General features: G+C 38.9%; 1 protein-coding gene across 5 annotated transcripts in view; it reads left to right on the plus strand.

Annotated features, from left to right (window-relative positions):
• CDIN1 (CDAN1 interacting nuclease 1) overlaps positions 1-20,433 on the plus strand; it is a 120,019-nt gene extending 99,586 nt beyond the window's left edge. For 4 of the 5 annotated variants that reach the window (XM_081887383.1, XM_081887386.1, XM_081887385.1 and 1 more), the window contains one exon: positions 19,530-20,433. In XM_081887383.1, the coding sequence (XP_081743509.1) occupies positions 19,530-19,644 (115 nt within the window). In that variant the 3' untranslated portion in view covers positions 19,645-20,433. The remainder of the gene's footprint in view (positions 1-19,529) is intronic. The other variant, XR_014162690.1, reaches the window with a different exon arrangement.
• Positions 20,434-25,303: the final 4,870 nt, after the last annotated feature.

Here is a 25,303-nt window from a genome sequence, read left to right on the forward strand (position 1 = left end):
ATCAGAAGCCTTCCATGGATGGATGGAAGGAAGGCAAAATGTGGATCCTGCCCACAGAATATGATTGTTTGTTTAGAACCACTTTCTTAGCTGTGAGCTCCTCTTAATAGTTTCTATGTATCTATCTTTCAAAAATGAATTCTTCATAGCTTTTTGAGTTATTCATTGACTATGAAATTGCAAACTCCAGGCTACGGCATACTTATGCTATAAGTTGCCTAATACTGTTTCATGATAATTTAAATTTTAACTCGTTCTTTTTCATGTCATTTGTTCTCCAGCTTCACACAAAGTGCCTCTAAAATAATCCTTATGGTTTGATTAAAAAAACCAAAACAGTTCTTGTTATTAATATAATTTTTCCTTACTTTTATAATATCACCTTTCTTCCATCATGGGACTTAAGGCAATACGTGTGTTTTCCACAAGGCCTTCTGTCCGCACACTGATCAGGCCTGGTTGGTTTCAGCAAGGTGGTTGCCTCAGCAGCCTTCAGATCATACCTGTTGGATACTGACACTTCAGTGCAATTTTATAAATTATCCTATTTCACTTCACAACAAATTAGTGCTGTTAGGCTGAAAGATAATGATCCAAAGCTATCCAAAGCTATCCAAAGAGCTTCCTGGAAGAACAAAAATTTAAACTCTAGTTTTCCCAGAATCGACATATGCTACTTGAGAACACCACGTCCTAAAATAAATACAGTGGTACCTTGGTTTTCAAAGGTCTCCGTTGATGAACATTTCGGTTCTCGAACATGCCTCGGAAGTCAAACATGCGGCTTCCGCTGAGTGCAAGATCCTGAGGCCTAGCTGTCGGCTATTGAGTTTCCGGTTTTCAAACATTTCAGAAGAAGAGGAGTTTGGATTTGATATCCCACCTTTCACTCCCTTTAAGGAGTCTCAAAGCGGCTAACATTCTCCTTTCCCTTCCTCCCCCACAACAAACACTCTGTGAGGTGAGTGGGGCTGAGAGACTTCAGAGAAGTGTGACTGGCCCAAGGTCACCCAGCAGCTGCATGTGGAGGAGCGGAGACACGAACCCGGTTCCCCAGATTACGAGACTACCACTCTTAACCATTACACCATACTGGCTCTCAGTACTTGAACGGTCTTCTGGAACAGATTATGTTCGAAAACTCAGGTGCCACTGTACTGGTTTTAGGACGTAACAGTTGGAGCAAACTGGAAAACACTAAATTCTATCAGTTTGCATACTGTTTATCCTGGTATGAAGCATATTTACATGCAACTAAGTTCCACTGGTTTTACATTAGGGCTTGCTTCCAAGTAAGTGTGGTTAGAAGTGCAGCCTGTATGTGTTTTTTAAAATACTACAACTTGAGAAAAAGTGCAAAAATAAACGCTTGTGAGAACAGCTAGATTTGAACCATTAATTAAGAAGTCAATCTTGCAAAACTAAGAGAGAATTAATAACTATTTCCAAAAAAGAAGAAAAAGTGAAAACAAAATAAAAAATTAAAATCTTCCAGTTGTTTATAGTATATTACTATCTCCCATAGACTGCAATCCTAGGCACACTTTCCTGGACACAGTGTGACATCCTTCTCACTCTAACACCCAGTGCTTATCCTATTATGAGCTGGAAACGTTTTGTCCTAACAACTTTACTTTATTTGTTGGGCTTTCTCAGTCTTTTCTGCTTTCTCTTATATTCTTATCAGTCATGCCAAGGCCATTATTTAAGTCTTCTTAAGAACTAGCTATTTCCACAGTTCAGAAATTCTGGCCCTGATCCAGGGACCAGTAAGCACACAATCTTCCCCAAAAGCAGAGGTTTTGTGTACGTTGGCTTTTATGTGTATGTAAGGGGGATTCCTCTCTGGAATGGTGCCTATATCTATATCTATGTCAATATCTATATGCATATATGAGGAAGCTGGCAGGGAACAACTATTTCCAGGGGAAATGCATATTTAGAGAATGGGACAGCTGATAGTTGATTCACTGGATAATTTTAACAGCCATTCTTCTAACTTGTTTGTTCTCTTTACATTTGTGTGATGCAACAATACTTAAAAGATTGCAAAACTGCACTCTTAGGACCCAACTAGATGTGACGCAACAGAACTGTGATCAGATTTCCCACTGTCTGGGCTCAGGATAGATAAAATTGGAAGAAATTGAAAGACTGCAATACTTGCCCCAGTAAGCTGGGACTAAGTCCCATTGAATTCAGAAGGGTGGTTTAACATCATGGCACAATGAATATATCAGATTCTACCTGGCTGATATGAACCCGGAGGTAACTGCAAGGGTTCCTGAGTTTCTGTCAATGGTATCTCTTAGAGTAGTGAATGGCACGGTTCAGCAGGAAGACACTCCGATGAAAATTGCTGTTACTATATATCTTATATGGCTGCTTCTTTTTGTGTGTGTGTGTGTATATATATATATATTTATATACATATTTATATACATATATAAATGTATATGTGTGTTTTAAGATCTATATCTGTAATGCCTAATAAAGGTTTGGAGAAAGAGAATTCAGTAGGACTAACTTCTTAGTAGACATGGTTAGGCATGCACTGTAAACTTTCAGAACCAATCTTAAATAGTTTGGGTTGCATCCAGAGTAGACCTTCAGAAAAGGAGTAGGATACAGGCCAAGGGTGGCAGTGGAAGGGGGAATCACAGAAGCTGGGAAGAGGCAGCTTGTACAAACAGATCTATTTTCAAAACAAAGATCATAGGTTACAATTAATTGCAAGTTTTGTCCTTTCTACATATGACACGATCACACCTATAAAAATAAACGATCGCTGATATCTGCGTATTGCTTTCCTCCTCTTCTTCTCCTCCTCCTCATGAAATCCATGTCCCTAGATAATAGCAGACCATGTATCTGGTTCCGTTTACAAAATAACAAAGCAAAAAATTATTTTCTCCCCTCCCCCCATACTTCTGCAATTTTCAGTTCAGAAATCTCATTGTGCAGTGGAGGAAGTACATTAATGCAATTAATTAAGGCTATTTCATAATGTATTCAAAGAAGGTCAAAATAGTAGTCATTCGGCCTCACAAGTTTGTATCCTGACACGCAGAGGGGAGACTCATCTTGCCATTCTGTTTCAGTCCTGTCCCATTTCTTCTCTTGGCTTTAAATCTTTATGCAATTAGTATATTATCATTTTCTACATAAAGAGTAGTCAACATTCATGAATGCATACTTGTATTTTTCATACACAAGTATGGCTGGGATTGAAAAATTTTTTTTACTGCAAGTAAGAAGATTCCTGTTGGATCAGGCCAAATGTCCATCTAGTCCAACATCCTCTTCTCACAGTGGCCAACCAGATGTCTACGGGAAGCCCATACGCAGAACATTAGCGCAACAGCATTCTCCCCACTTGTTCTTCTCGGGAACTAGTATACATAGACATACCACCACCAATTCTTAGACATCATGAATCCATCGATAGTCTATTTTCCTCAAATTTATCTAAAGCCCTTTTAAAGCCATGCAAGCTGGCGGCCATCAAAACATCTTCAGGGAGCAAATTCTGTATGTGCTGTGGGAGGAACTACTTTCTTCCGTCTATCCTGATTCTTCCTCCCATGCTAACCCTTGCACTGTATTCCACTGTCTACTGAACCTCAGAGGAGAGCTCTGGGAGGGTAAAGGGAGTTGCATTGGGGAATGAGGGGGACAGAAAAGCAGACATTGCTTGTGTTGCTCCGACCACCTGAGAAATCTGTCTCCATGGGCATTTGGTCATACAACCAGGTGAGCCAAGAACTATTAGGAAGTTGGAAGCATGGCACCAGTTATGGGCAACCTTTGGCCCTCCAGTTGTTGCTAAACTGAAACTCCCATTGGCCATGTGAGCTGCCCCACAGTTGGCCTTGGTCCTTTTCAGTGGCTACACTAATAGCATAGAAGAGCTGCTCCCATAAAGCATGGATCGTCCCGTCTCTGGCTTCCTGCTAAGATGTGTGCGTTTGTAATATCTACTGCTGTTGCTTTTAAATGGATTTTACTTCTGTGGTATTCTCTTTGTTATGTGTTTTATTGTAGCCCCTTTACTAGGAATAAGCCCCACTGAACTAGCTGAGACTTACTCCTAAGTAGACAAGTATAGGATTACACTGTCAAAGTTAAGTATGTTTGATAACATGTGCTTAGCTCAGGACTTTTTTCTTACTACCTGGACTGAACTTAAATTTCTCTTGCACAAAAGTTAGATTTGCCCTCAAGTTTTCTCAATATCAGCAGACTAATGGGCCGTAATATCATCTGAAGCACCTATAGTGACCATAAGTACAGGACCCCTGAGTGTGGAGGTGGATTTGTGAAGAAGAAGTGACAGGTGCATCCCAAAAAAGAAGTTTGGGAATTGTGGTTTTCTTTAGGTTACAACAGAATACCACACCATTGTGGATGGTATTCAATGCTAGTCCTACCCAAAGTAGACCCATTGAGTTTAATGGACATGGCTAAATTAGATTCACTCTTTTTTGTGGCTCTACTTTGTGTAGGACACAATTGAATACAATCTTGTATAAACACATTATTGAGGAATTCTTTCTGCATGCACCACTGGCCAATTAGACTTTGCATAACTGTGCAGTGAAATGGTTAAAACCTTACTAATGGAAAACATGAGAGAGGGAGAGAGAGAGACTACTGCTTTTAGAAACTCCTTTATTATGGCATTTATTGGATGCAGTTCTTTAATAGGACCAGAAGAATATGTGTGTGTCCTTAAGTTTATAGATGAGATAGCTGTTTAATTATTAAAATGCAGAACAAACAGAATTGATTATAGAAAAGGAAATTGTGAAATACCATAATGCCAGTGCTTTTCTATTGAATGCTGCAGCTATTTCCAAGTATGCATAAAGCTTAACACATGTAAAGAATCCATATGCCTCACTCAATAGCTAAACTAATTTTCTGTTTTAAAATTTCTAGTTTCTGAAGACAAAACTTCAAAGGAAGTCAGACCTATGTTTATCCCTCTTATATGTCAGAGTTTAAATGCAATGTTTTATGTATACAGTCATCATGACAGTTGAAAGAGCTATGAGGAAAAGCAATTATATAATTGCTTCAAGTATTAAGTGGAAGGGATAAAGGTTTTTAGAAACCATAGAACTGTTTTAATAATTGTATCACCTGAAGTTGAGTAGCAAAATTATGTCCTGATTATTTATAATAAGTAATTAACTATATGCATGCATAGGCTATCAAAGATTTTCAGAAATTATTTTTCACTGGCATTCTCACGCGTGCACACACACACATATACAAACACCCCATCATTTTCTATTTCAGCCGTTTCCACAATTTAAATATTACATTCCTATTGTTTGCTTTCTGTTATATTAGTAGTGTGTGTTTTGCAATTCTAATCTTCACATTTTTCTTTCTTTATCACCAAAGTAAGCCTTTTGAAGCCGAGGAATTTTTCACAGCAATATTGACAGTGTTCACATTTGCATGATGACAGCCAAGGAATGGAGCAGTAATTTTTGAAATTGCAGAAGTATTTAGAACACTGATAAAAGCTGAAATATATTTTTGATGGATTGAAGTTAAGCATACATGATTTTTCCTGCTGTCAAAAGGCTCTGAATTTAGTGAATATTTGCCTGCTGTGAGAATGCAAGATTAACATCACAACCATCACCCGGGCACCCAAACCCTGCAATTTAATAGCTTTTTAGGTTCTTTCCTTTTTCTAAACAGCAATTAATCTCATTTTAGTACAATTTTCTCGTTTCTGAAGTTGCTCATTGAATCGCTGTTTTGTTCATATTTGGCTTCAGCTCCTCTGCATAGTCATTAAAGTCCCAATTAATGTCACCTTTAGCTGAAGAGTACTCATTTTTATTGAGAAAATGACAGTTGCTGCCATGAGTAGTGCAGTGTAATATACATTAATTGCCCTGTAACACTGGTAATTACGAGTTTTTCAAGCCTCTCAGTAAACTGTCATGCCTAGACAAGACTGTGCTAAAATAGATTACTCATTAGGGAGACCTGTCCTGTTTTCTGTTGGGTTCTTAGTGTTGGTTAAAAAAAAATAATCTTGAGCTTGAACAAATAGTTGCCAAAAGCAATTTCCTACAACAACATACTTCTGTTGGGTTCTCCACCCGTCACTTAAGTCTGCGGTCAGCAAATAGACAGGGTGCAGCAGACTCAAGAGAAGCTGAGATTTGGACAGTTTTTTTGTACCGTGCTCGGGAATAAGCTTCATAGTCCTTAATTCAGCACTGTAGCATTGTAGTATGCTGTGTTAAAACAGATACGTACTGCATTATGAAACAGAAATTGGTACTGACAGTGTTTGGTTAGTAAAATCATAACATCACTCACTGTCAGCTATATTGAACTTATTAAACTTGTAGCCAAATAGTTCTAAATTCAGAAATTATCAGGTCTGTTGAAGAATGATATATTTGGGTGTTTTTGGGGTGTATCTCTTACACTTTTAGATTATATATCTGAAGAACCTAGTGCTAATACCATGAGTGAAATAATTGGTTCTCAGTATCAGCCTTTAATACATGTTGTTAAATATATGTCACACCACCAACTGAGCTGAAAAATCAGGTGCTTCTAATTTCAGAACGAATGTATTTTCCCCTCTCTTTCCAGAGCATTTCTTGTTTTTCCATTTTTTAACATAATCACTTCTAAAGGCACGGCAGTGCTGAACTGAAAACCTTTGTTTTATCTTTGTTATAACACCTGCTTTAGGCAATCTGCTCCCTTTCCTCCCCACCCCCCAAATGAATTTTGTCACAGCCTTTCTTATTCTCTGATAGTGATGAGCTAATGAAAGTAGATAGTACAATTTGTGCTGACCAGGTAGCAACTGCCAGCGTACAGCTGAGGATAGTTTAAAGAAATAAATAAAATATAGCACTATATCACTGATTTACCCATTACACAACATTAATAGTGAGAGACCTTGGTGTGTTTATCTGTTTGTATTGGTGTGCATTTATCGAATTGTTTATGACAAGACTAATTGGGGTAATTGTAGACACTGAAATTACCTGTCAACTATATGTAACCACACTCCCTTTCTTTCTGACAAATGATGACAACTGAGGGACCCCGTAGCATTACTCATGATGGCTTTTCGAGTGGTAATAAGGACAATAGGGGCCCTGGCTAATTTGACATGGACAGCCTTCACAACAAGAAGCCAGCTAAATGACTTGTCAGTAGGGGAAAGAAGTCGGAAAAGTAATGGAGTCCCCCATGGCGCTCTGACAGGGAGATGAGGCAATTTCAACGGAAAGTGAAAAGGCTTCAGTTTGTCAAGTATTTAGAACAATCAGAGAACAGCTAGAGGCTGGAACCTGACAATAAATTTGTGAACCATGGTAGCAGTTTCATATAGGTCAGTTATTTCATAATGGTTATGCAGCTTTTAGAGGTTTGTGCTTTCGTAGTGTACTTCACATCCGCCAACTGGTGCTTTGTCACCTTAAATTTGTGCTTTGCTTTTACACAGTGGGAATAATAGTTAAGGTTACAGAGTAACAGAAGTGTAAGACAGCATGGTTTTCAGACCCCCAATATACTGAAAAATAAACAAAATCTGGATAGTAATCCTGTGATAGCATCCATTACAAGCCAGAGGTGTTAACACAGAGTGGTGGACTGCAACTTTCTCATTTGTGTTTTATTCAAAGCTTTCTTTTTTCTTCTTTTTTCTTAATTATTAAGGGTCAATTCCTGATGCTTTTTTTTTTTCTTGAACTACATGCCAATTTTTATGGTTTGCATACCTGTGGTTACAGACATGTATAACTAATTACACCACAAAAAGAACTTGCATTTGTTTAATGTTTTGCTGAAAGACTGGAACATTAAATAGAATTATTAAATCTGAACTATTTATATTTTGAGATTCATAATCTTACTTTCCCCCTTATTTCCCTTAATTATTATTTTTTAATATATTCTTTTGACGTTCATTTATTGATAAATACAGAGTAATTTTATACATCTGTCATTTGTATGGTTTGGCTGTATATTTTGATCTGGATTCCCATTTTCCCCCTTTCCTTTGGTTTAGTGAACACTTTCCCAAAGCAATCAGCAGCCATCTATATTTGCTTATGTACTTATCCTGTATACCGAAGAGCAGCCTTATCCTCTGACTATTGATATATCCAAATTGGCACAATCCACAAACAATAAGGAGGTATCAACAGGCTTGGGCAAAGTCCAAACTACCAAAAAAATAAAATTAAGGGGTGGGGAGCTCTGTGAGAGAACCCAAAACACCCCAGTGAGGACTGAGAATGCTCAGTGGCCAGCAAATGCTGGCAACTTTTGGTGGGAGAGGAAGGAAAACCAGAGAGAAGGGCAGGGGAAATGCAGTATCAGGAAATAGGATATGAACCTGCCTCACTGGAACCCTGAATAGGAGCACTCCATACTGCAATGTATGTACCAGGTCTCACTAATAATTATTCCTCTTTTTCTATAGCATTTTTAAAGGCTTTTTTCATTCCTAAGTGCTTTTTCATTCTTTTTGTATTTGTCCTGTACAGTAGTTACTTAACTGCATACTTCGGAGCTATGCAAAGATTTTGAACCCACATCTAAGTCCAGCATTCTGTCTGTCCATAAGAACTTCCTTCACTTAGCTTTCTTTTTTGGTCATGCTAACTTGATTCTCATGAATAATCTAATTGCAGATTTTTTAAAAAAAATGCAGCACCGTTGCCACCAATGTTGCTGTTTCCTTCTTATTGCTTTGGCTCCAGAGCCCTTAAATAAGTGCTTCAGTATCAGTCTCACATGTTCATGTTGTACTGGCCCAGTCTGACATAACATTACGCCAAACCATGGCCTAGGTTTCGTGCAAACACGAAAGCATGTGGACTCCTGGAACAGAGACAGTAGCCATTTTTGCTCTTCCTCCCCTCCTCCTGCTGGTGTGCTCCTGTGAGTTAAGCCATGGTTTGTCTTAGCGTGTTGTCCATGGTTTGCTCTTGAGATTGCAGCTTATGGTGTGCAGTGACACACCACTGCCCCGTCCCAGGAAGTATCCGTTGCAGTACTCTGCAGATTAGTTGTGCTGTCTCCCATTGGGAATGACAAAAAGTAGACTAGAACCATCACAGCGTTTTGCTCAACGGTGAAATATGTTTATAGAGGCCATGTAGAAACTGACCCAGTGTAACTCAGCGTTGTCTGACCGCTAAGTAAGCTCAGTCTTCATTGAGCTGCCCCCTCCCCCTTGGAGTTTTATTTCCTAAACATTTTTGTACTTCTGCAGGCCCCAGGATTCCACCAGAGATGCTGATACATCCCTCTCATTTTTCATCTACAACCATATTGTCACTTAAGAACTGAATTCACTATCTGAAGAAGAATTTATGAATTCAGCATCAGTTTCAGAGCTGGAATAAAACTATTGATTAATGATATTCAGTGGGTGTGTATATACATCTATTTAGTTTGCGTGTGTTTGTGTAGATAGATACAGATGAAGTGTGTGTGTCCATTATTCTGTTCAATACAAATGTAGCATATTAGGGAAAAAAATAATTATCTATATATTATTGCCGTTTTTATTACATTTATGTATTTGCAAAGTCATTTCCCCTTTTTTCTTTTTTGTTAGTTAGATGTAGTGAAACCTATTTATCTAATAGGTGGCATATGTTGTAGAGAAAAACACAACATCCTCGTTTCCTCCAGACAATCAACCATGAAATAATTAACTGAACTTTTTGTTTTTCCAGCAGATTTTAAAGAAATACAATACAATTGAATTTGTCCAGGTTTTTAAGTGGGGAAGGGGACATAAAAGATGTGACCTAAGCATTTTATCTGGCCACATTCTCTTTTAACTGTTAAAATATCCCGAAGCACTCGATCACATTGCATTTTAATTTTAAAACCATGTGTTCTATTAGTGAAGGGCACATGTTACTGATTTGCACTCAGAGTTCCAGCCTGTTTACCAGAACACGAGGCTGGCATGTCCAAAGTCTCATCTAGGTCAAAAGGCCTAGAGTCGACATCTTTCTGAAACTTTACCCTTGTGAAAACTGGAAGCTCTGATTAGCTCTGCCAACAGCCAATTGTATGGTTTCTTACTGCCAGTGATTATATTAGCTTCACATTTATCAACGGCATAGCCAAGCACTTAACCTATTAACATAAGGATTTGTTTATTTAATGGCAGCTGCTATCCTCATCACAGTTGGGCCAAACCAGTGGAGTATATCTTGAAAGGATTTTTCCTAGTATGAAACAGCCCTCATACATTCAGTCATATTTAGGCTATATTTGGTCCTGAACCATTAACTTAAATGGGTGTTTTGTAACTGACTTTTGTGACACATTGGTTTCAGTCTGAAATACTATTTGATGCCTAGATGTTTGCACAAAGAAAAATTATTTAACCGTGTGTGTGTGTTTTAACACAAACCATGAGGTACATTTAACACACCAATTCTATATGTGTCTACTCAGTAGTAAGTCCTATTGTTTACAGTGGCCCTTGCTCCCAACATAATCAACAGGCAGCTACTCCTGTGGTGGGAGTGGATTGCACCCCAATATATAAAGTAAATATTTAAAAATTATACTACACACACACACACACAAAATATCCTTGTACATAGAAAAGTAGCATCAAGTTCTGCTAGCCTATTTTTGTTGAGTTTCTTCTAGTGTTCCCTTGACAAAATATCTGTTTTAGCCTCTCTGCCTGTCTCTCTCTTTTACAACTGTTCAGTTAGTGTTTGGGGTTAGTGGTTTTATTTAGTCTTGTGTTGTTTTCAGCATCCTTTTTCTGTTAGCTATTTCTTAGCGCTTGTTCACCTTCTAAAAAGGCAAGATATAAATACCTTAATAAGTAGCCAGAATGATCCCGCTATTTACACTTTGTCATTCTATTTTTAGTGCATCCACGGTACAGAATTCTTTGTGGCCCACACTGAAATAAAGCTAATTTACCCATGAGTTATAAAATGCTAAAGGGAATGTTACCTGAGAATCACAAGATCCCATGAAAATTTTTAGTGGTTTCATTTTATGTGATCAAGAAACATCCTAAAATCCATCATCCCTTGGATTATCATCTCCTAAGTATTTTATTAAGACCAGTATTTAAAAGCAAAAGCCTTTCTAGAGCGAACATTTCCATAAATTTGCACATACATAAATACTTATGTGTTAAGCCAGAGCAAATAAATACAGTAAAGAGAAAACAATGCCTAATCAAACAAACTTCTCAATCCACTTTGTGTAATATCTTAGAAGTTTCCATGCTTGGAAAATGAGGTTCTTAGAATTAACTAATAGTTCAAAGGTGGTGTAAATTACCTGGAATTACAAATGAATTGTAATTCTTACTTTTACTCCTTCAACTGGAATTATAGCTCTTTTAATCTCTAGAATTTACCATTTTCCTCCTGTTGCCATAGTGAAATCAGGTAGCACGAGCAAAGCTGCAGGGTGTTTTTTTTTCTTCCCTTTGAACTTAGTTAAAAATAATGCTTAATCTATTAGGCATGCTCTTAAAATATGCTTTAAAAATGTAAATGTAAAAGTAGAGCAGGTAGAAAGTCAAAGACTGACAGGTTTAGAAATGAGAATCCTGTTTATCCATGTGCAGTTTCAAGGAAAGATTTTGCCCCTTTATCAGTTACTTTTTGCCTCAAAAGACATTTTAAACCCAAAGAAACATTTTGCTTTGCCAAGTTCACTGGTTTGAAATGCAAGTGTGATCTCTACACATCCAAACTTGTGAGAGTAATAGTTTTTGCTACTGAAAAGGGGTGGATTTATTTTGATTATATATTTTCTGGTTTTATATTTTGATTTTGTTATGTGAACCTCCCTGAGACCTCTGGGTATAGGGTGATATATAAATTCAATTAATAAATAATAATAATAATAATAATAATAATAATAATAATAATAATAATAATAATATTTTCCTACTGAGTTTTTTTTCTGATGAAAGCCTCTATTTACCTGTGGCCCTCCAGATGTTGTTTTCCTTCAAATCTAATCTCATCATCCCTGCCCATTGGTCATGCTGACAGGGGCTGATGCATAGGAAAGGCCACAGCTCTCTCCCCCCCCCCCTTATTTGCTAGCTCTTGAATCACCTGGCTGTCAAAAAATGCTGGTGTAATCTTGATTGGGTTTTGCTCAATTACAGTAGTATGCAGTAGCAGGCAGCGGGGTTGTGCTGGGTTGTTACCTGGTTGAGTTGCAGCTGCATGCTGAGATGGAGATGGGCAAGTAAGCAGTGAGTTTGGTGCAGTGCAAACACACAGGCAGAAGCACCAGATTGGCTCCATTGGCATGTTAGCACCGCAACAATCTCACGTTCACCTGGCCCCTCTTTGTCTCCATCCTGTTATGCACCAGCCATTTGGCCAGTTGGAGAATAGGTAAGGGGCACAGCCCCAACACATCATCCGCTACTGATTTGTATCCTGTTTCTCAAGCAAAGGCTATCAGTGCTTACTAAGATGGTGGCTCTCTCTCTACAGTTGGCGGCAATAATGCTTCTGAATACCAGTTGCAGGAAACCACAGGAGAGGAGAGCGCAGAACAGGATGCTGGGCTAGATGAACCATTGCCCGGATCCAACAGGCTATTATGACATTCTTACACTCAATTAGTATTTTGTAGTGTTACCCTTCTACTTTAGGGAAGTTTTTAATATTTAATGCTGTATTGTTTTTAACACTTGATTGGAAGCTGCCCAGAGTGGCTGGGGAAACTCAGCCAGATGGGCGGGGTATAAATAATTTTATTATTATTATTATTATTATTATTATTATTATTATTACTTTGAAAGTGATGCAAATCATCTTTTTTTAAAACTTTGCCTTTTTAAAACTTTGCCTGATTTATTTATTTAGAAAAGCTTTATAAACTGCTTAATCAAAGGCCGAATCTCTGGGGTACATTGCAAAGTTGTAGATAAAAACCACAAATCTGTTTTTTTTTTATCATCTAAAACACAGATAAAATCAGCAAAAATGTTAAAACAAATGTAGGCAACCAAATCATATATCTGGATAGGCTTGCTGAAATAAAATTTAAATAGTTGTCAATAGGTATATAAAACAACATAGCATGGATGCCTGCCTTATGTCAATAGATAGATTGGACTATTAAATAAATTATTACTTTACAACAAGAGATGAATTAGACAAGTGCTTATGAAACCTTGTTCTAAACAGTTGCAGGGATGGAGGTGTCAATATAGTCTGTTGAGCCTTGTCTCTTTAAGATCAGTCATGAAAGACCAGCAGGTAGAATACTTTCTCTGGCTAGAAGAAGGAATGACCTCAGGAAAAGGAGGTTGTAGCAAAAACTATTTTGGCCTAGGCTCCCAATAAAGAATTAATTACTTGAGGCCTAGCCACCTAGTCACCTTTTGGGTGTGTGACACCTCAGTATGACACATGTAGTGGGAGAGATTTTGTCTTTGGCACATCTCACTGTTCTGGCAAGGACTGCAGCCAGATCAACAGCTGAAAAAAGAAAAGATTTCTTCTGGCACAAGGCAGCCAGAGATTATTCAGATATCATCTTGCACTGGCCCCAGGATGGCCTGTTAGTTCAAGCCCTAAAAATAAACAACTATTAATCACCTAATGGCAAGATGAGTTGACCAGCACTTTGGCTGTCTGGACCTCAGGTTAACCTTTCTCAATAGCTTGTCTCATGTTTTCTGTCACCCTGGCAGTTTGCAGCCTGGCATTCCTCTTAAGTCCGTCAGTTTCAAGCTTAACTAAATGTTTGCTTCTAATTCTTCTCAATGATGATGTATAGTTTGGATCTTGGGGGAATTAGACAATAGAGGGCTTCCCCCCTACTTGCAGCCTTTCCAGAATAGGTTAATGGGCATGAAAGATTTGGAATGAAGATAAAGCTTTGTAGAGAGAACATTATATTTTTACGTACATCTCATGAAACAGCCATTTGGCAGAATTCTTTTCAAAGGTAGAATTCACTCTGATGTGAGGTTTTTGCCCTGTTTTTCTTATGCAAGTAGTATGGAAAATCATAATCTGCGCATAGTTCTCTCTAGCTAGTCCTTATCTCACCATCACCACTTAAAAGATTAGTAAGCTAAGGATCTTGAAAACCATCCTGTGATTTTTATTACGTACAGCCCATATTACTGAGCGCATAGGACGTGAGGCTACAATTAACGTGGGCTTCTATTATAATTCCTCGGCAAATCCTTTTTATTGCACCAAAGCCATTTAGACTCATTAAATGCCGAGTTTCTTCATCTAAACCACAATGTGGATAAAAGCAACTCAAGATCGTGCATTGCCATAGCTGGGTGTGGAGACCCAAAGCAAATGGATATGAAAGGAGCTTCCAAACTGGCAAGAGTTTGGGGTGGGGGGGAGAGAAGCAGTGTCAAGTATCTTGCTGAAGAGGACCTTAGGAAAGAGTGAGTCTAATGAGCCTATGCATTGGCCTCCAGTTGACTGAACAAATTGCAGTGCTCCCTGCTAGTGCTGGCTAGCGAGGTGGCTTCTGAAAACAGTGGTGAGGTGTCAGAGGACCAAGGTCTGTGGCCTGCTCTGCATCCCCTAAGCTAGTCAGCTGCTGACAGATGCAGTGGAAGAAGTTGAAGTAACATTCAAATGCCAGTCTGGTCATTGTGCATGGGAGCCCTATCTTGTTCTTCTTGTCACAATTAGCATATCGTGGGGCATCTTCCTCCCAGCAGTCCTCCCAAGACTGATTTGAAACTGAGTTCATAGAATCATAGAATCATAGTTGGAAGAGACCACAAGGGCCATCGAGTCCAACCCCCTGCCAAGTAGGAAAGACCATCAGAACACTCCTGACATATGGTTGTCAAGCCTCTGCTTAAAGACCTCCAAAGAAGGAGACTCCACCACACTCCTTGGCAGCAAATTCCACTGTCAAACAGCTCTTACTGTCAGGAAGTTCTTCCTAATGTTTAGGTGGAATCTTCTTTCTTTCTCCGTGTCCGCTTCTCTGAGCAGCAGAAAACAACCTTTCTCCCTCCTCTATGTGACATCCTTTTTAAAAGCCCCATGAGGATCATCTCCCACCTAGGCAGCCATAGATGGTTCATGCCCTTTACATGTTGGATGGCTAGTTTCTTAGTTTGGAATGATTCAATGTGAACATGATTAATGTATTTTAAATGCTTTTCACATAATCCATATTTCTCATCCACTGTTGTGTCAATTTTTCTCAGTATACAGTTTTAAGTTTACATTTTAAACTCCCCAATAGCCACCAAAATAGTAGATGGTTTTAATGTCCACGAAATAAACAATTGCTTTGAGTCATATATAAGCCCCCCCCCCAAAAAAAAGAATTAGCAGCATTCCTACAATCTGTTAATGCTCCAATTGTTGCCACACAAATAAAACATCCTTTTTTTTGCATAAGCAATAGTGCATTTGAGTTAAACTGTATTCAACAGATATATGATAATGTGCAGAAAACTATGTGTTCCTTTCTTCTAACCTACTAAATACGTAAAAGTGTTTGAAAACAACATGAGCTTGGCTGCAGCGCAAGACACTTTGCAATCTTTCACTGCCTTCAGATGGAGGCAGAGACAGTAGTACCTGGCAAGCAGGTTGTTAGGCACAAAAGAGCAAGACTTGACAGGCTTCAACCAGAGTTCAATTTGCTGGTCCACAAAATTCAGTTGTGAAAAGTGGCTTGAAGCACAGCTAAGGACTATGCTCTTGGTGCTTTTCATGTTACATCTATCTTCAGCAGCTAATAATTTCCATTACATAGTGAGATAAATCTATCAATTATTAGTAACGTTTCACAGTTACCTGTGCACAGTGTTCTATGTACTGTATATGCACAAAATTAATGAGTGCACACATTAACCACATTTTTGCAAGTATCCAGGAGACAGGATTGGTCACATATGGTAGCAAACAATGTAGCAAACATACAAGGGTGCTCTCAGTAGGATTCTGGATTTATGGAATACAGCCAAGCTGTGTCATAAACTGATTTTGAAAGTTCCCTCATTTTCCAAAGCAATTTGCTGTGCGGCATGTTGGGAAAGTTATTTAGGAAACATATTTAGGAAACATAAACCCAAAGAAACCAAACCTTGTAAGGAATAGTTTAGAGAACTGGGTATGATTAGCCTGGTGAAGAGAAGACTGAAAGGAGATATGATAACCATCTTAAAATATCTTAAGGGCCGGAAGATGGAACAAGGTTGTTTTTTACTGCTCTGGAGGGTAGGACCCGAACAAATGGATTCAAGTTATGAGAAAGGTGGTTCCAACTAAACATCAGGAAGAACTTTCTGGCAATGAGAACTGTTCGACAGTGGAACAGACTCTCACAAGAGTTTGTGGACTCTCCTTCCTCGGAGGTTCTTAAGCAGAGGTTGGATGGCCATCTGTCATGTATGATCTAGTTGAGATTTCTGCATTGCAGGGGGTTGGACTAGATGACCCTTGGGACCCCTTCCAACTCTACACTTCTGTGATTCTATGAAAGCATCCTCAGACAGTCAATATAATTGTAATATCTGGTTAAATTAATGTGCTGGATTGCTTCCATAATGGTTGAATTTCCAGTCTCCTGACCAATATACTTTAGCTAATTGTTTGCATTTCAGTGTAACTCTTAAGGTAACCATTTTCTCTGGGAATTGCACTTGAGTATTTTTTAAAAGGCTTAAATAGTATGTACAGCATCTCGTGGATTAGGCTACTCAGTAAATTTATGGTCAATACATATAACCCATTATTTTCTTTTACCAAGTATAAAAACTCTAGTGTCCCCCTCTACCCCACTGGTGTTCAGCCCCCAGTTTAACAAGTCTGACCACAAAGTATAAGTCTGTACAATGCCTTGAAGGTAACATTTGTTTGTGTGTGTTATAGCCTGCTTTATAATGGTTTAGGAAATGGGCTACAAGATTGCAAACAGATTGTGGGAAATGGTCTTATTTTCTGGAGCTGGGAACAAGAGGAATCCACACGTTCCTTGTACTTAAATAGGAGCATCGAGTAAAAACTAAAAGGTTTTTACATTGCACAGTCTAATAACTGTCTGAAAAAGGTCATTTCTCCAACATTGTTGATTTCTTCACTGATTAATGCTTGGACTTTCAAAATAAATCACATTGCTCCAGCATAATGGCCTATGAAATGCATTTCTTTTTAGACAGGAGTCTCTTGTTTTGATACTGGATTTGGATTCCAAAGACTTTCCTGGGTTGTTTCCATGTTTTCTTTTTTTAAGAGAGCGCCATGGCCCTCATGCCTTGACTATGAGCTTCCCAGAGGCATTTGGTTGAACAGAATCCTGGTCCAGATGAGCTTTGGTCTAATCCAACAGGGCTCTTCCTATGTTCTGATTTCATCACAGTGAGCAATAGTTGTAACATTTTCTGTTCAGCCTAACTTTCTTTAAAGTGATCACAAAAGGAAGGTTGGTCACCAATTTGTTTAACCGTATAATTAATCTATAAATAAGTTTCTGCACTTACTCTATAATTTGCAGCCCTGAATTGGGTTCTTCACAAATCACATCTATGCATCTATGAAAAATGGTGGTGAGTCTCAAATTAAAAAGGGTGGTTTTTGCTTCTATCTTTGACCTCTTTACTGCTTCCCGTTGACACAAAAGGGAAAAAAGGCTAAATGACTTTTCAAATTAAGGCAGCAATAATTAACTACTGGCATTGTTTGTGATTTTCCGATTCTGCGAGCTAATGAGAGAGAAATTAGTGCTTAGCAGCAGGAGTTTCTGATAGTCAGTGCCAAATGTTAAATGTGCCAACAAGTTAATTTTGGTTTTAAGTACTTCACTTAAGTCTTTTTGAACAAGGAATTAGAATAGAGATTGTATGGATGTTGTGCATATGCTACCTTTGATTTATGGAGACATTGTATTATGAGATACATCCTGTCCGGCATTGAAGGAATAATAACATTGATGCATAAAATACAGAAATCCAGTTGAGTCAGTGGGCCAATTGAAACATAACCACAAACCATGGTTTGCGGTTACAAGAGTGGATCTATTGTAGGCCACTATAATCTGGTTTTACTGCCGATCGCCATTTTGAAAGAATTATTTAACACAGCTAAATCGGCAACACTAGTCCTTACATAGCACCTGTCATTCTAAAACACCCAAGGTTTTAGAGTGAAAGATGCTATACACAGCAATTGCTTCTGAAAGCCTAGGAAGGCAGTGGTTATAAATCCACAGATGGCCGAATTAAGCAGTTGAATATAAGAAAGGTCCTCCGTCTAATCAGAATGGTAAAAGAAGTCCACTAGGTTTTGTCGCTTTTGTTCATTATTCATTAGACATCTGTGGAACGGCCCTTCCATTGTAGTGTTGGAAAGAACCATCCCAACGAAGCCATCCCAACGAATATGTTTTATTGACTTGGCGGACTTTTAAATTGTTATGGCTCTCTTGAGACATCCCCATTATAATTAAGGCCCTTAACAAAAGCTGACTACCATGATGGTGTGAATTCAGACCCATGTACAAACCATTATATGACATTCCACTGACCTTGTACATACAGTCTCTTAGCAGCTCATCCTGTACTGTTGTTTTTGGCAAGTTTACTGTGCCATACAATAAATCACAGAAGGGAGAAGGGAAGAGCTTTCTGGCCTCGTGTTGTACAGCCTGGTGTAACGTTAGACTATAGAAGGCTGTTCTGTTTTTAGACATCCTTTTACTAACCTAACATTCATAATTTATGATTTCACTGTAAAATTCTTGCAATACTATACCAAAAGTAGTGCTTCCCTTTAATTAAGTGCTCTCAGTAGGAAAAACGTGAAACTGATGTGCAAAACATATCACTACACAATGATTGATAGTGATTACTTCTTTATGAACCCAGCCTGAGGGTCTGAACTTCCTGATGGATAAAATAGGCCATGGGGCTACTTCCTGAGATTGCCTAGTAGGGATCAGTCAGCCTTAGTAATATCTGAGGAATTTCTAAGGCACAAGCAGGAGAGTTTTAGAATGGGGAAAAAAACTGTGATGAACTGTGTTTTTGCATTGATAGTTTCTTGTGCAATTCCTCATTGTAGAGATTTTATTACAAATAATAGTAAGCATTGTACAATACTGAAATCTTTGCTCCTCTCTGAATTCTTCTTCATACTCTTCCCTTTTCTTAATCCTGAAATAATCAGGGCTGTGGAAAGCAAAATAATATAGAGCCTCCTCTAAAAATCATGCAGTGTTCAGCCAAAGGTTCTTATTGGACTATTATTAACTAATATTCAAGGAAATAACAAATAATATTTGTTTGTCCAGTAAGAATCTTTGGAGACCCTTTGAAAGATTAAACACAGCCTTTCGTTTAAACGTGCTTTATCTTCAATAACTGTAAAGCGCTTTGCTCATTTTCCATGACCAGTTTCCAGAGTTATTAATAGTTCACAGCTTCACATGTTTTTATGCTCTTCTTGTTGATTGTGATTATTCATTAATAATGTCTGGTCTTTTCTTTTTTACCCTAGATTTGGTCCCGGACTAGTTATCTATTGGTATGGCTTTATCGAAGAGTTGGACTGTCATCGCAATCGTGGTATCTTGCTCAAAGACTGCTTCCCTACAGACATAGTTACTCTTTGAGACTTCCATGGGGGTGATAGAAAAAATGAGAGGAAAAGGCGAATCCGGAAGCAATTTTACTTTCCTGCACTATAAACTACTGGCAACATCTGCCCTGAACTTCAGGTGAACTCTTCCAGCCCAGGATCACACTACTACTACTTTAGACAAACACATCAAGGGTCTCTGCTTTACTTCAACCCTCTGCTGATGCAAGCAGCCAAAAAATACAGACACAGCCCAAACATTATCAGCATTTCTGTCTCTGTCAAACAGTTTATAGATAGCCGTAATCTTTCTTCCTTCCGGATGGCTTCTCCTTGCACTTTGAACAAAAGAAGAAATGTGGAGGCTGAAAGGTGTGGCTTTCAGTTTTCCTCCCAGTTATGAAGTCACTTTAAAAAAATGTCTTCTGTCACACAAGCCTGTTTTCTGGTAAATGTTAAAAAACCTAGCTAACACAAACTTAAGTATTCCATTCTTAAATGGTCTTGTTGCGCCAAGCTACTACAGGCTCTTATAGGTTAGGGAAGCAAGTCATCTGGCAATGCATTGTTTTAACTCTGAACTTCCAGGGTTTCTGGGCACAAAGCCATACAGTTGACCCTTTTAATGTAAATTTTAATTGCTGGTATTTATCTCATTTCATGCTGTTAAAAGCAATAGCATAATTGTAGAAATGCTATTCTCTCTTACAAAAAAAATGTCTCATTTGTCCGATCCTGAAATTAAAAGTCAAGAAATATTTATAGTATATATTAAGTTGTAATGGACATTTTAATATTTTAGAATAAAGTGGGCATTGTTACAGCTTGAGTCTTAGCCTGGCAATCTGTGTTAGAAAGATCTTTTCGGTAACAGTATGAAGGCAAAGATTTTATTTGGACATGCTGTGGAGATGACTGAGAATCAGAGCTATGTACCTGATATATTACGCTTGGATATGAATTCAATACCTAATGGTCATGCTCACAAGCATATAAAACTATTCAGGCTATAGCAACCCTAAGTGGATGCCTCCTGCACTCCCATAGCCTATTTGAAGTCCTCAGTTCATCATCCAACAAGTACTCAAAGCTCATGATGTATATTCCACTTTCGTGGCAGAAGGAAATGGAAGAAATATAATTATCACTGCTTTTCATACTCTTTTGATAAGCTATTATAAGCCTCTTTCCATTGCTTCAGAAACTGGTCCGACCCACATTCATATTATATATTTTCTGCCAGTCACTAACATTCTCATATCTTTATATACTCATCTCAGCAAGGAAAGACAACATTCTGCTTACACATTCATTCATTTATTTGTTTATCACAATTATACCTTCCCCTTAAGCAAAAAAGATCATTCCTAAAACACGCTCTGTCCTCAGACTCGCAAACAAAAAGACATAACACACAAGGAAAAGGGAATGATAGGGAGGAGGAAAATGCAAGCTCCAGCACACAAGTTCTTACAGCCAGCAGTGGTAGTGGCAGTTCTGGCTGTGGGGAATTAAATATGAATTTCTATGACCCACATGCATGGGGAGGAGCTAAAGAAAATGGCTGGGTTCAGAAATGCCTGGATTCAAAACACGGGGCTTTGCACACTCTCCTGCAGAGACAGAGCCCCAGTAGCAGAGATTAAACTCACAAAAGTTAAGCAGTAATATAGGGTTAGGAATATAGGTTGCTAAAACTTTTTAACCAGTTCAGTTGCACGCAGCAGCTAACCTCTTTCTTCTCCTCTTGCTATGAGCAGGCCACACACAGAAGTAAGTTTAAAATGATTTACTTACAGATATTCAAGGTCTCGGCCATGCATTGTTCCATGCAGCAGCAATGATAATGCAGGCAGAACACTATGGGTAGAAAATACAGCAGGACAACTTCGATTATGCATTCTAAGCTTGGAGCTAGCTTAAGCATGTCCATCCTGGTTGATTACACCATGCAGAGATAGAGAGATAAGGAAGAGGAAAGAAGCTTCACTTCCTTTCCAGAGGAGAGGGGGTATGATCAAACTGAATCTATCTAGCAATACAACTCTGTGATCCTTAACCCCTTAATACACCAACTAGCAGTCATGCATAGTTATGTTTTACTGCAATCTCCCACACTGCCCTTAATAAGAGCAATCCTTCCCCTGAAACACTCTACACACCCACCCTGATCAGATCCAGGAACAGAGCTTGTGAGACATCTAGGTCAAAAGGGCAGAGCAAATCGTGAAGTTACCTTTTCCCCAGAGTTCACTCAGTTTTGCTGCTTTTTAAAATGAAAATGGGAAAATCTCACTGTACTAAAAGAAATAACATTTGTTTCTTCCTGCCCCCTCCATCACCCATTTCCGGCAGAAGAATCTCAGTGTTTTTCCTAGAGTAGACCATAGCTTGCCTATTTTGCAGAGGACCCTGTAGTTTTTGAGGTATGTTTCTTTGAAATATTCAACTTTCAGCAAGACCTTATTTCAAGCAGCTGTAACTCATTTATGTTTAACATACTGCAACAAGCTTGTAGGTTTGCTTGCACATAAAAGATGGCAGAAAAAATCTGTAGTGTGTAACTTACTGGTACTACACAGAAGTAACATTGAGGGTGTTACTGCCTGGTGTACATAAAACTTGTTCAAAAGGCGAAAATAAAATAGTATTCCAGCATTATTCCCATACAGAACTGAAGATGAGGGTTGTCTAAATGGGGTGGGGGAGGTTTTAAGGGTAAAACTGGATTTGCTTGAGGTGGTACAGCTGCATTCTGTTGTGTGAAGTAATCTGCAACAGCAGCCTTTATAAGATGGCTTAGTAGTTCTCTCTCTCCCTGTCTTTGGAATAAATTAAATTTATCTGCACAGATGTTGAAAATCCTGCTCAAGCCCCATCTAATCTTTGTTTTGTTTGAATTTTACATTAAATTATGTTAAGGAAAGATAAATAAACGAGGTGCTTGTATCTTAGTATTTATACCCCTCCATAACGTTGTGACATAACAGGTTGGCAGACTATATTGGTGTCTTCAATCAAAGTTTTTGACTTTATTTAGAAATGAGCCCATATAATCATTTTAAAAATAGCATGAAGCAAGTCATAAAGACTTGCTGTCGAACTGTGCTACGGTGATTCTCCTTCCACAGGCTTACCATCAGCAAAATTATTTTAAAAACTGATAAATTAAAAATGGTGCTCTATTGCAAAATAATAATGTATGTGTATTTCTTTCCTTATCAAATATACACATCAATTATAAGTGGTTTTTTAAAAAAGAAACAGCTAAAAAAACCTATTGTGTTTTTTTACAATGCTATAGTCATTAGAACCTTAACATTACAGCCAAATCCAGTTTTATGGAGAGAGTATTCTGCAGAATGTGCTAATGAATTATGCCAAGCAAGAAAACAGAAGTGGGCATAAAACTGAATGATGTTCTCACTGGCATATATAGACTTACCAAGCATCTGCTCTTACAAACACTGTAAAAAGGCCTTTCCCCAAGCCATAGAAACTGCTGCATTTGTGTGCAATGAGTTCAATATGGAGATAAAAGGAAAATCTTTGGTTCATCAATAATGAGACATGGACACACATGGGCTCATTCTCAGTTGCCAGAGGCTCAGCTAATTACCTTTCTGTTATTCTTGGGGGTGGGAGATCTTCCTAAAATGGAGAGGAAAGTGGAGTTAAAATTAAGTAGATATTGGGGGGGGTATAGTGATGACGAGTGACTTCTTCGGTTCGCATTAAGACTCTTTCAGAATTCTCAGTGGCATAATGAAGTTTTCTCTCAACAAACTAGTAAGAGTGGGGGGAAACCTGCGACTCACCGAGCAAACCTTGTGTCTGAGTAGGGATCCTCCACAATTTGAATGCAGGGCTCCCTAAGTCAAAACCAAACACCCTAATTACACAGGGGTCACCAGTGTTGCACCCACAAGTGGCAGTGTGTGCACCAGTGCCTCCAATGGCAGCTGCAAAAGTTCTCAGTAGACATTCCCTTAGGAATCCAAAATGCATGAGAGTTCATTTGCTCCTCCTGTTGTGTCACTGTTTGCACACGCTCAGCCTCTCCTGCAGTGAACATACACCCTCCAAAAGGAGAAGCTGCGCCGGACGTTCGGCTTCCGAAAAGCGTTCAAAAACCAGAGCATTTACTTCTGGGTTTTTGGTGTTTGGGAGCCCAAAACATAGGCATTTGGGATCCGAGGTTTGGCTGTAGTTGTATTTCTTTCCATTGATGAGGTACCATATTTTTCACTCCATAAGACGCACTTTTTTTCTCCTAAAAAGTAAGGGGAAATGTCTGTGCGTCTTATGAAGCGAATGCTGCACGGAGGAGGGATGTGTAAGCAGCTGTTGTCCGCTTTGCTGCTTTAAAGCGAGCCACAGAGGGAAGGAAGGGGAGCCATGGCCCCCATCTGTCCCTCCTCTGGCTCACTTTAAAGCAGCAAAGCAGACAGGGGCCGCCCGCTTTGCTGCTTTAAATTTGCTGCTTTAAAGCGAGCAGCGGAGGAGGGACGGACGGGACCCATGGCTCCCTTTCCTTCCCTCCTCTGAGGCTTGCTTTAAAGCAGCAAAGCAGACAGGAGCCGCCCACTTTGCTTCTTTAAATAGTTTACTACAACATTTGATTCAGAATATTTTTTGTGTGTGTTTTCCTCCTCTAATAACTAGGTGCGTCTTATGGAGCGAAAAATACGGTAGATGATGGGAAATGTGCACGCATCATTTTGTGGCCCTGTCTCTTTTTCTGCTCATCCAGAAGTTTGCAGACTATAAAGCTATAGTTATGCACACACATCTTCCAGGGCGTTTAGTGTGCTTCAGTTGATGGTGTTGCGTTTTACACCACCTAGGTAATTTTTCATTTAAATGTGGTCTATAAAGGATTTTAATAAATAAACAGCAAGAATGGAAATCTTGAATCAGTGTCAGCTTTTGGGCTTCCGAGAAGATAATCAAAATTGCAAGACCAGCCCTCCTCCATCTGTGCTGACTGTTAACGAAATGAAGCTGGGAGTTGCCCTAGTGCTATTCTGGAAGCCAAAGGGAAGGATAAAAATCTATTTGTTCTTTTACTTATGTCAATGAATGAATGCCAAAACTAAATGTGCAACGGATGCTAGAAGATAGAGAGTGTGAAGGAAGAGCTCCAGGATGTTCTTTATTTTGGACACATATTGATTGATGCAGGGATCCATATGAGCTCCAGAGGATTGACCTACCCCATTGACCTAAATGGGAAGAGACCCCGTACACACTGGACAGTGTGCAGATATTATAGTCTGCACCATAGAGATGAATGTGGTAGCCTTTCTGAGAGGCTACATTAGCAAGCTCTCAACACACATGAAAACACTGGTTTGGGGGGGGGGTTCACTCTGAATCATATTAAGCCAGTGTTGTTTATTCACTTTCCCATAGTATTCTTTGTGCATTAACTTTCAACACTTGCCTTCCTGGGACAAATTCTACCACAAATACAAGAGTCTTTATGATGCAGTAGCCAAATCTCCTACACATCTGTTCAACAGAGGCCCATGGTTCAGCCTAGATCAGAGAATGCTTAAGGGGAAAGATGAGGCTAGAGGACACATGACCACTAGGGAAGCTGGCCAAGAATGAAGATGGCTTGAGAAAGTGGGGCAAAGTAGGCTATGCAGGAGAAAGTGAGGAACTGGGAAAACACAGGCTGGGCTGGT

Source organism: Podarcis melisellensis (assembly GCF_964234715.1).
Source record: "Podarcis melisellensis genome assembly, chromosome: 1".
Classification (NCBI taxonomy): Eukaryota; Metazoa; Chordata; class Lepidosauria; order Squamata; family Lacertidae; genus Podarcis; species Podarcis melisellensis.